General features: G+C 42.9%; 1 protein-coding gene across 2 annotated transcripts in view; it reads right to left on the reverse strand.

Moving 5' to 3' along the window:
* Positions 1 to 2,852: 2,852 nt before the first annotated feature.
* Positions 2,853 to 12,045, reverse strand: part of ZC3H7A (zinc finger CCCH-type containing 7A) — a 40,865-nt gene continuing 31,672 nt past the window's right edge. For both annotated transcript variants that reach the window (XM_004373258.3, XM_023728471.1), the window contains exons 21-23: positions 7,531 to 7,664; positions 5,445 to 5,608; positions 2,853 to 3,756 (exon numbers count right to left, since the gene is read on the reverse strand). In XM_004373258.3, coding sequence (XP_004373315.1) covers positions 3,567 to 3,756; positions 5,445 to 5,608; positions 7,531 to 7,664 — 488 coding nt within the window. In that variant the 3' untranslated portion in view covers positions 2,853 to 3,566. The remainder of the gene's footprint in view (positions 3,757 to 5,444; positions 5,609 to 7,530; positions 7,665 to 12,045) is intronic.

Raw genomic sequence — 12,045 nt, forward strand, 5'->3', positions numbered from 1 at the left:
TTAATATTTTATTGTACTTCAGGTGAAGGCTTACAGAACAAATAGTTTCTCATGAAACAGTAGTACACATGTTGTTTTATGACATTGGTTAACAACCCTGGCTATGTATATTTTTACCAAAAAAAAGGTCGAGAAGGGAGAGGGTTGACATGTTGTGGGGTTGTTAACCAATGTCATGAATACTACTGTTTCATGAGAAACTTTGTTCTGTAAGCCTTCACCTGAAGTACAATAAAAAAAAAAAAAACCCTGAGGATAAACATGTCCAAGTAGGCACACCAATTACTACTGTCGCCTCTACTAGAAAAGCAGGTGCCACTGAACAATTTGTGTAGACATTGCCAAATGGGAATCTAATCTGCTGTCTAAACTTTCCCTGAAAAAATATTACTAAAAAAAAAAAAGTTGCCATCAACTCTGACACATAGTGACCCCATATGCGTTAGAGTATAACTGTGTTCCATAGGGTTTTTGATGGTTTTTCGGAAATAGGTTGCCGGACTTTCTTCTGAGGTGCCTCTGGGTGGACTCGAACCTCCAACCTCCCATTTAGCAGCTGAGCGTGTTAATTGTTTGCACCACCTAGTCTCCTTGCCGCTACTAGTAAGATAGTGTTGGAGTTTTGCTCTTCGACGCTTTTTTCCCGTTCTTTTTACTCCAGGTTTCACTATCTTCTCCCCCAGAGTTGCTGCAATGAACTATCTACCTCCAGGTTGGGGTGTGATCTCACTGTAAAATAACTTGAACTTCCTAATGCTGAAGGAGCCCTGGTGGCGCAGCAGTTAAGCGCTCGGGTGCTAACCGAAAGGTCGGTGGTCCAAACCCACCAGCTTTAAAAAACATACCCCATTAAAAAAAATCTTTCTCGGAGAAAGATGTGGCAGTCTGTTTCTGTAAAGATTTACAGCCTTGGAAACCCTGTGGGGGCAGTTCTAGTCTGTCCTATAGGGTCACCATGAGTTGGAATTGACTCAATGGCAATGGGTTTGGGTTTTCCTAATGCTGAGACCAAGAGGCTATGGCAGGTAGGGCTCTTAGCTACAAACCAGAGCAAGAAACTCTGGCTTAGGTAGAAATGGAATTCACATGGTCCAGAGCATAGAGAATTCCTAAGAAGGCTCGTAATGGAGGCACAGAAAATGCAGGGGGAGTTGAGGGAAAAAAAAATCTCATTTCCGCCATCCACAGGATCTCAGACTTTACTTTTCTAGCCTAGATTCCAAAGGTTAAAACAACCTTTTTAATCTTTAAGCAAATACGGTGCCAGAGACAATTATTCTCTCTGGAAAGAGAACAAAAGGAGTTTGGTCAGCCGTGGGAACTGTGCTCTTTTAAAGAACTATCTACATGGGATGAAACTGACAACAGCAACTCTGAAGGTTAGATAGGATGCTTAGGGGGTAGTGAGTTTATGTTAATGGGTGAGGAACAATAAAGAGAAGGTGAGAATGATTGCCCCTGAATTGTTCTTGTAGAAATTGTTGGTGTATGTTCTGCTGTATTTTCGACAACAAAAATTATTTCAAAAATTTTGAAAGGAAAATATCATGAAGGCCATCAGACTAGAGACCCAGCAGGATAATAAAATTACCATTCTGTTCTACTGAAAATGTCACTCCCATTTGGCAAATAAGATGCATTGTCCAATAAAACTGGTCCCAACTGCCATCCTCACATGGAGGGTAGCCAGTGTCTCTTCCCGTCTCCAAGGAGTCGTGGGGTCTGGTTGTCACTCTGCACCCTCGGGCTGTGCTAAGCGGCTCTCTCTCTCCTCTCACTTCTTGTGGCTGTGCACTCCTCCCTACCCTAGGTGATGCAAAACACAGACCTTTGTCTGTTTGCCCCAAACACCATTCATTCAAGGTTGTTTGGGTAAGAGCTTTTGCGTGAGGGTTTCAAGGTACATCACAGCCCAGATCCCTGTCCTTAAAGGCTATCAGCCAGCCCCCCCGCCCCACCACTGCCAGTCCTCACTCCAACCAAGAACTCCACACTGACAATGTCCTCATGAGGCAGCTGCCCTCCCACCCTGACCTTCTCCCAGCTCCATGGTCCCCAGCATCCAAAGGCCGGTTAGGGTCTCAGGGCGGGCAGCTTAGCAATTTCTGTGTCTGCCAGCCCAGTGACCCTGCCTTCAGTTGACTATCAATAACTAAACAGCCCCATGAAGGGAGGGTGTTCTGCTTAATGGTTACCACTGTGGAATTCCACAAGCCCTAGCTATTTCTCTCCCTGCTAATCATTCATTTGGGGGTATTCAGTGGTAGAATTATCACCTTCCATACATTGCTGTGCAACCTTCTGCTGAAAAACAATATTATTAAAAAACAAAAATAGGCTCGATTCCTGGCCACTGTACCTCATGTGCTGCCACCACCCATCTGTCAGTGGATGCTTGAGTGCTGCTATGATGCTGAATAGGTTTCAGCGGAGCTTCCAGACTAAGATGCACTACGAAGAAAGGCCTGGTGATCTACATCTGAAAATCAGCCAATGAAAACCCTATAGATCACAATGTTCCGATCCACAAAGGAGCATGAGGATGGTGCAGGACCAGTTTTGTTCCACTGTGCCTGGGGTCACCATGAGTTGGGGCCCAACTCCATGGCAGCTAACAAGAAACATCTGAATGAAACCCAGAAGACCTCCTATGGTACCATGTCAATCACAATAGAAGGGTGGGTCAGCTGAGAATGCAAGGAAAAGTTTTCATGTCCCTTCAATTTGGATTCTGCCACTAATTGCTTAAATAAAGGGTTTTAAAAAAACAAACAAAACCCAGTGATTTTAGTACCCAGTTTCAATAACTCTTTGTGGGGAAAGGACCACACCAAAAAAAAGTTAGAGACATCTATATATAAAATCTTTATTACAGGCAATATTGGCCCATACACAACACGATACCAACATTACAAGTTTAATCTTTCAAAATCATCATTTAAACAGCAAAAGACCAAGAAATAAAATTTGAGTCAACTGATCTTTTTTTTCAAAATATTTTCAATGCACAGTATTCTCAGTTCCCTTATTATAGTGAAACATACAAATACAGAAAAATACCCCATTTAACATATACTAGTGTTAAATGGTTATTTGGCTTAAAATCTGAGTTAAGAAAATCCTTTTTAGCAACCTACATACAGATAAGTAGCAAACTTTATTAAACAGATTCGTTCCGCTAAAACATGTAAAGAATTTCACCCATTATGTATTCTGATCTCATACAAGTGTTTATTCGCTTGCCAGGTTCTCATCTGAAGGACCAACTCAGGGAGTCATCCTGGACATAACGTTGGCCTCTTCCTCAACACATTTCATCCAAAGTCTGTTCAACAGATGGCAACTGGGGAGCAGTCACTTGGCCACTGGGGGGCAATGGCTCCGTGAGAGCGTGGCCAGACCTGTTAAACAGCCCATTTTCCTACCTACTGTGGGTTACTGCTCAGGAGGAATGATATACGCCAATACAAGCAGAAAATCTGCAGCTCCCCTGCTACGTGCCTCGGAACACTTTCAATGTTTCTGGTCAATGCTCTGATCTGGTAACATACATAAAAGCCAGCATATTAGTTTAAATCTTTAAACAAAAAACTATATTTTCCAAAGTCATTATCATTTGGGGCAATTAGGTGATCTTTTCTTGCTTTGTTGAGCTTCATCTTTAGGGCATCTCTTCTTTCCTCCCATTCCTGAAGTTCAGCATTTCCGTGTGCAAATTTACAGCTGTTTCCTTCCGTGCAGGTCCCGTTCAGAAACCTGTTGGGGCAAGTCAGCTTGGTAAGCGCCCAGAAGTTGTTTATGAAAATTGCATTGGGACTCCTGAAAATTTATATTTCAACTAGCTTTTTTTTTTCTTAAATAATATTTTAGTGTGTTTTCACACTGAAGGTTTGCACAGCAAATCGGGTTCTCATTTAACAACTACTACACAAACTGTTAGAGACATTGGTTACATTTTTCACAATGTGTCAACACTCATTAGCTCCCTTGTGGATGTTTCACTTCTAGCAGTCTGGCTTCCCTGCCTCCTTACCCTTTCATCTTTGCTTTAGAGCAGTTGTTGATCATTTGGTCTCATATAGGTGATTTTTAAAAGAAGCACAGTACTCACTGGTAATATTCTTTATTTTATGAGCCAATCTTTTATTTAGCTAAAAGTTGACTTCAGGGGTTAGTTTCGGTTCAAGATTTATGGAGCGTCTCACGGCGATAGTGTCAGCCAGCCCAGTAACTCTGGACTTTTTAAGAATTTAATTTCTGTTCCACATTTTTCTCCCCTTCCATCAGGATCCATCTTTTGTGGCCCTGATTGGAATGGTCGTTAGTGCTAGCTGGGCACCATCTAGTTCTTCTGGTCTCAGGGTATTCACTAGCTTTTCTGTTTGCATAAAACATTTAATTAGGAATCTTAAGCCTAGAAAAATACATATTTTTATAGCCTTGCCACCCACAATAGAGAAATCAGTGCTTTAAACTATTTTTATCTTGATTAAAACCACATAATGAAAAATACTGATTGATAGCGGAGAAAAGATGACTGTAGTTCTTCCTGATGCAGTGGAAAGAAATCATGAGTGGATAGTTTTCCCGGTTCGAAGGTTTTGGCTCATGGCTTCGTGGGCCTATCCAGTCAATTAGCCTAACGTTGTTTTTAGAGTTTCTGCTCTACCTCTTAGTTTGGAGAGTGGTGCTAGAGTCTTAAAAGCCTGCAAGCAGCCACCCAAGATACTACTTGTCTCTATTCACCTGGAGCAGCAGAGGAAAAAGGAGACTCAAGAATTGGAGAAGGAAATAGACTGCAGGTTTAATTGCCTCCATAAACTACTACCTCCATTACCATGAGACTAGAAGAAATGCATGGTGTCCAGCTACTATTACTGAACATTTTGATCAAAAACCCAACAGACGGATCTTGATCAAAAGGAGGAAGTGTGGAAAAGAACTTCAAATTCCTATGCAAACCAAACTTACTGGATCCACTGAGACTGGTAGAATCCCTCAATCTAATGCCCAGAAATAATCTTTAAACCTTGAACTGAAACTATCCCATGAAACCATCGTTAAACTAAACAACTATTTAGCCCAATTAATAAAAAATGTTTGCCTCAAGTATAACGGTCTTATAAAGAATTATCTATATGAGTGTAAACTGACAACAGATCATCTGAAGCGCAGATGAGAACTTTATGAGCTGATTCTGACTCATGGCAACCCCATGTGTGTCAGAGTAGAACTGCTCCATAGGGTTTCCAATGGATGATTTTTCAGAAGTAGATAACTAGGCCTTTCTTCTGAGGCACCTCTGGGTGGACTCGAACTGCCAACCTTTCAGTTAGTAGTCAAGCATGTTAACCATTTGTACCACCCAGGGAGATTCCCTAGCGTCCATAAAGGTCACATGAGATCAGCAATTTTCATGTGGTAAGTTTAAAAAGCCAGCATACCCATCACAAGTTCTAAAATATCCTGTGGGAAAGCGGTGCTGCCAGCAGTACTGGTCGTCTTCTGTGTGGAAAACCTTTTCCTTGTGCTTTTCTGAAGAGATGTGGCCTTGCCACTGCTTCTCACTATTACAGTTCTTCCTACACATCCAGCAGTGAAAGTCCACCTAAGTGCACAAAAGACAGTCCATTAGTAGTTGCTGTGTGAGCCTTGATAGATTCAACACTGTTCCGGGTACCTGGAGAACCAGAAACAATCCAAACTAAGACCCACTCTGTTCTCAGGGAGAACAGTCTAGTGGGGGAGCCGAGCAAGAACATAAAACTCAATGTAAGAAACAGGGCGGAGGAAAGGATCACAGCCTTGGAGGCCTGCCGGAACACAGGACGAAGGGAGGAGGGTGAGACAACAGGAGCCGGTGTGCAAACAAGGATGTTTCTCAGAGGGACAAGATGCTAGGTTCAAACAAGAATTCTAGGGAGAATGAACCCACTACGAGGAGAAGCAGAGAGGATGTGAGAGTCCAGGGCACACCAACTCCGGAGGGACTAGCAGCTACCTCATTCAACGCACACTGACTGAGCCCCTACCGTGGGCCGGGACCCGCGCCTGGCGCCATGAAGCAGAGATTATGGATTGGGGGACACACCTTCACAGGAGAAACTCCGTTAGGGTGGGAGGCAAGTGCTACAACAGATGCACACGTCCAGTGCCTCAGCAGTGTTTCCCAAACGCCCAGAGTAAGAATCGCCTGCAACACTGGATAAAAATAAAGATTCCTGGACACCTCCCATGAGAGTCTGACTCAGTATGGAGTCGGAATTCTTAGTGCAGGCCAAGAATCTCTATCTTAATAAACATGCCAGGCAAGTCTCACAGTTCAGTAAGTCTGGATAAGCCTGCTCTGGGAGCACAAAGAAACACCTAAGTAAAGGTGACAAGTGCAGCAGTGCTGAACCTTGATAGAGAGACAGGTGTTTACAGAGGGACACAGGGCAAGACAGGGCACGGGTGGTCCACGTGGCTGGGCAATGGGTCTATACCCACATGAATCCATACAGAGAAAAAAGGTAACAAGAGCCAGGTAGCAGAATAATGCATACACTCATATAAACTTTAAAACGCACACCCAACAAAACTAGATTGTTCAAGAATAAATGTGTCGTAAGATATGTAAACATGGCCCGGAAAAATACACTCAGGATCTGATTCCCTCTGGGAAGGGGAACAAATGGGACTTCAACTTCATCTGTAGCCTTTGATTTATTTTCCAGAAGCAAAGTCAACTTGGGACGACGGGCTCCAGATACTCATTACATTATCCTGTCTACTTTTTTGAAGTTTTTAAAAGAGAAGCTAGAGAGATAGTAAGGAAAAGGCCCACATATCCTGACCATGTTCTAGGGCCCAGCACTGGAATAGTGTTGCACGCTCATCATACTTCAGTGCCACAACCCCACCAGAGGCATTCAATAATCTGCCCAGGGTCACAGGCTAGTAAGGAGAGGAACCAGAACTTGGACTTGCAATCCTCTGGCTCCAAAGTCTGAAATAGGACTGTTATGGATTGAAATGTGTCCCTCCCAAAATATGCGTTGGAATCCTAACCCCTGTATCTGTGAATGTGATCCTGTTGGGAAACAGGGTTTTCTTTGTTATGTTGATTAGCTAACTCCTAAGTAAGGTGGGTTGGGTTCTAAATCTAATCACGGCTGAGTGATTCAAAGAGCAGATCAGACACACACACATACACACACATACACAGCCAAAGAACCAAAGAATGCCCAGGGCTACAGACAGGTAGGAATCAACAGGGCTGAGACCTGATGTGGACTTTTAGCCCCCAAGACTGTGATAAAATACACTTCTGTTCTTTAAAGCCAGCCACTTGTGGTATTTGTGTTATAGCAGCACTAGATAACCAAGGTAAGGACCAAGGAAAGGGTTTTTTTAGGATGAGGGAGCTACTGGCGAGAGAAGGTGGAAATACCAAAGGGGGGCAGGCAGGAAGTGATGGAGCCAGGTTTTAGACAGAATGGGAAAAAAAAGGCTCCATCCACCACACAGAAAATAACAAATGGTACTTACAGTCACTTCCGCGTAGTCTGTTGGCATGTGAATTTGTTTTCCATTTTCCTTGTTTGACTGGCTGGCTACGTCATCGCTTTTTTCATTTTTCTGACTCTTTAGCCAGAGTTCATAAAACTGCTCCATATCTTGTACTAAAGAAAAATGAATTACTTTCAGCAGGAACAACTAAACACCATTTAAATACACACAACATCACGCACAGTTTAACAGCTGGCACAGATCTTGAAAAGAAAAGGGAGAGAGCTGAACATAAACCAATGATGGTAGACTCAGAAAATGGTCTACACTCAAGCAGCAGGTAAAACACTCAAGCCTGAGAACTAAATTCAGGACTGTTAGGCCACAAACATTAGCTTTCAGGATTCATGAACTCCTCTCTGCATTTGCAAGACACTTTGGGGGTGTTTAAAACTCAGACAGAATCATAAGGCATTGTCCGAAAAAGCCCCAGCACTGCTTCCTGCTGCCCTATGTTACACACTCATTATCGCTGCTAGAACCACGCGGGCTGCTTCCATGGCTCAGGAGGCTTAGAGCTGATATGCTCCACACTGTTCAGAAAGATGAGAAACATACTATTGAGACCAAGAGTCTGACCCTGTTGGGAGTCATCAGTCAAGCCACAGTGCCAGAGAGGACCAACATGAAGGGGTGTGATTTACAACAACACGACTATGACCAGGTCCTGGGCAGTGGCTACCAGCGGCTTCCTACAGTGAGAACAAGTGTATTCCGCATTACTGCCACCTGCTAAAGTCAGGGTTTCTCAAGCTCAGCACTGCTGACGTCGGGGCCAGATAATTCTTTTGCTGTGAGGGGATGTCCTGTGCACTGAAGGAGCATCCCAGGCTCCTCTCTACCTACCCGATGTCAGCAGCGCACCTCCCACCCCCACCCCAGTCATGACAATCAAAATGTCTCCAAATTGAATTGGCAAAAGTTATGTGATAGACATACTGACAACTACAAAAAAAAAAAAAAAGAGTAGCTGCTGAGGCTACTTATGTACAACCAAAAACCTCACCGTATTTATTTCTTGGTTTGGAGGTTTAGGGTCATGATTTCATGGTACACCCCAGTTAACTGGCCTAATAACATGTTCAGTGCTTCTGTTCTACCTTCTAGTTTGTTGTGTAGTGCATGGAGTCTTAAAAGCTTGCAAGTGGCCATTCAAGTTACAATTGGTCTCTATTCCGCTGAAGCAACAGAGGAAGGAGAGTCAGGAATAGGAGGAAATGGAATATGTGGCTAATTGCCTCCATTAACAACTGCCTTCTTTGCCAGAAGAACTGGATGGTGTCCAGCTACCATTACTGAACATTTTGATCACAGTTTCTATAAGAATCCTGCTCAAAAGGGGCAAAATGAAGAACAGAATTTCAAATTCTCATGGACTCTAGGCTTTCTGGAGCCATGGAGGATGGATGAACCCCTACAACTACTGTCCTTAGATCACCTTTGAATCTTAAACCAAAAATATCCCCTGACGTCTGGGGTCTTATAAGATAGTGAGTGGCCATCTAAGATGCATCAATTGGTCCCAACCCACTTGGAGTAAAGGAGAACAAAGAATACCATGGACACGAGGAAACTATTAGCCCAAGAGACAGAAAGGGCTACATAAACCAGAGACTTCATCAGCCTGAGACCAGAAGAACTAGATGGTGCCTGGCTACCACAATGATCACCCTGACAAGGAACACAACAGAGAGTCCCTGACGGAGCAGGAGAAAAGTGGGATGCAGAACTCAAATTCTAGTAAAAAGACCAGGCTTAGTGGTTTGATTGAGACTGGAGGGACCCCGGAAGACATGGCCCCCGGACTTGCTGTTAGCCCAAAACTAAAACCATTCCCGAGGCCAACTCTTCAGACAAAGATTAGACTGGACTATAGGACATAAGATCATACTTGTGAAGAGTGTACTTCTTAGCTCAAGTAGATACATGAGACTAAATAGGCAACTTCTGTCTGTAGGTGAGATGAGAAGGCAGAGAGGGTCGGGAACTGGTTGAATGGACATGGGAAATAATCGGGGATGGAAAGGAAGAGCGTGCTGTCACAGTATAGGGAGAGCAACTAGGGTCACAAAACAATGCATGTATACATTTTTGTATGAGACTAACTTGAATTATAAACTTTCTCTTAAAGCACAACAATAAATAAACAAAAATATCCCCTGAAATCTTTTAAAACCAAACAACAGTTTAGCTTAACTAGTAAAAAATTTCTGCCTTGAGCATTGTGCTCTTTTAAGATGTATCTATATGGGATCAAACAGACAACAGCAACTTGAAAGAAAGATCAGACAGAAAACTTAGGGGGCAGTGAGTCTACGTTAACGGGGGAGGAACAATTCGGGAAACGAGGGTGAGAACAACTCAAAGAACGTAATCAATGTCACTAAATTGTATATGTAGAAACTGCTGAATTAGTGTATATTCCGCTGTATATGTTCTCAACAACAACAACAAAATAAATTACAGGTAGCCCCCAACTTACAATGGGGTTCCATTCAGACTACTCCGTCGTAAGTCAGTTCTGACGTAAGTCAATTATCTTTCTTTTTTTTTAGTTTTCATTATTGCCTGCTATAATCAGCATCTTCATAAATACGATCATTGAACATTTGAGAATGATAACATCAGCACATTACGCACTGCAACACGGTATGTAGTCCGTATTACTAACGATAAAATGTACAAAAAACAAGAACAGACGGCCCTAAGTAGGGTTCCCCGTGACTCGAGTACACCGTAAGTCAGGGACTATCTGTACTAAAAACAAACAAACGAGAACATCTCCAGACATTGCCAAATTGTCCCCGACTGACAACCACTGTGGTAAAAAATCTGGTAATAAGGGTCTGATTGAAACTTGGCTTTGTTGCCTGCCCAAGCGGTGCTAACAATACATCATCAGGCTAAGATTAGAGATAAATTAGAAATTTCTCTTCTTTAAGGCCAGTCGTAGCAGGAGCCATTGCAAGAACACTGATACGCAAGGACATCTTCAGTGAGGCCCAGCTGGGGGCCCTTATTCTAATGGCAGCCAGGGAGGAGTCCCTTCCACACACGAATCCCTGAGTTTATCTGTAGTTGAAATATGGCAGGTGACAGCCTTAAATCCTATTGGTCCTGGTGATCCAGAGATTGCTGATCTTAAACAGTTGATACATTTCCATCAGTTTACTTAAGATTAAAGCATAATGATCCTCGTAGTAATACATTTTTTTTATTATTGTAAAGATAAATAATTTTTTTATTGTGCTTTAAATGAAATTTACAATTCAAGTTACTTTCTCATACAAAAATTTATACATACATTGTTATGTGACCCTAGTTGCTCTCCCTATACTGTGATAGCACACTCTTCCTTTCCTTGCCGGATCTCCCATATCCATTCAACCAGCTCCTGACCCTTTCTGCCTTCTCATCTTGCCTCCAGACAAGAGCTGCCCATTTAGTCTCATGTATCTACTTGAGCTAAGAAGTACTCTCTTCACAAGTACCATTTTATGTCCCATAGTCCAGTTTAATCTTTGTCTCAAGAGTTGGCCTGAGGAATCGTTTTAGTTTTGGTTTACCAAAGAGTCCAGGGGCCATGTCTTCCGGAGTCCCTCCAGTCTCAGTGAAACCATTAAGTCTGGTCTGTTACTAGAATTTGAGTTCTGCACCCTACTTTTCTCCTGCTCCATCAGGGACTCTCTGTTGTGTTCCCTGTCAGGGTGGTCACTGGTGGTAGCTGGACATCATCTAGTTCTTCCGGTCTCAGGCTGATGAAGTATCTGGTTTATGTGGCCCCTTCTGTCTCTTGGGCTAATACTTTCCTTGTGTCTTTGGTGTTCTTCATTCTCCTTTGCTCCAAGTGGCTTGGGACCAACTGATGCATCTTAGATGGCCACTCACTATCTTTTAAGACCCCAAGCACCACTCACCAAAGTGGGATGCAGAATATTTTCTTAATAAACTTTGTTATGCCAATTGACCTAGATCTCCCCTGAAACCATGGTCCCCAGACCTCTGCCCCTGCTACTCTGTCCCTCAAAGTGTTTGGTTGTATTCAGGAAACTTCTTAGCTTTGGTTTAGTCCAGTTGTGCTGACTTCCCCTGTAGCGTGTGCTGTCCTTCCCTTCACCTAATTCTTGTCTACTACCTAGTTAGTGAATACCCCTCTCCCTCACTCTCCACCCTTGTAACCATTGAAGAATGTCTTCTTCTGTGTTTAAACCTTTTCTTGAGTTCTTATAATAGTGGTCTGATACGATATTTGTCCTTTTGAGACTGACTGAATTCACTCAGCATAATGCCTCCCAGGTTCCTTCATGTTATGTTCCACGGCTTCACCGTTGTTCTTTATCGTTACGTAGCATTTCATTGTGTGAATATACCATAATTTGTTTATCCATTAGTCCGTTGATGGGCACCTAGGTTGTTTCCATCTTTTTGCTATTGTGAACAGTGCTGCAATGAACATGGGTGTGCATGTATCTATTCGTCTGACAGCTCTTATTT

This window comes from Trichechus manatus, unplaced genomic scaffold, assembly GCF_000243295.1.
Source record: "Trichechus manatus latirostris isolate Lorelei unplaced genomic scaffold, TriManLat1.0 scaffold00024, whole genome shotgun sequence".
NCBI lineage: Eukaryota > Metazoa > Chordata > Mammalia > Sirenia > Trichechidae > Trichechus > Trichechus manatus.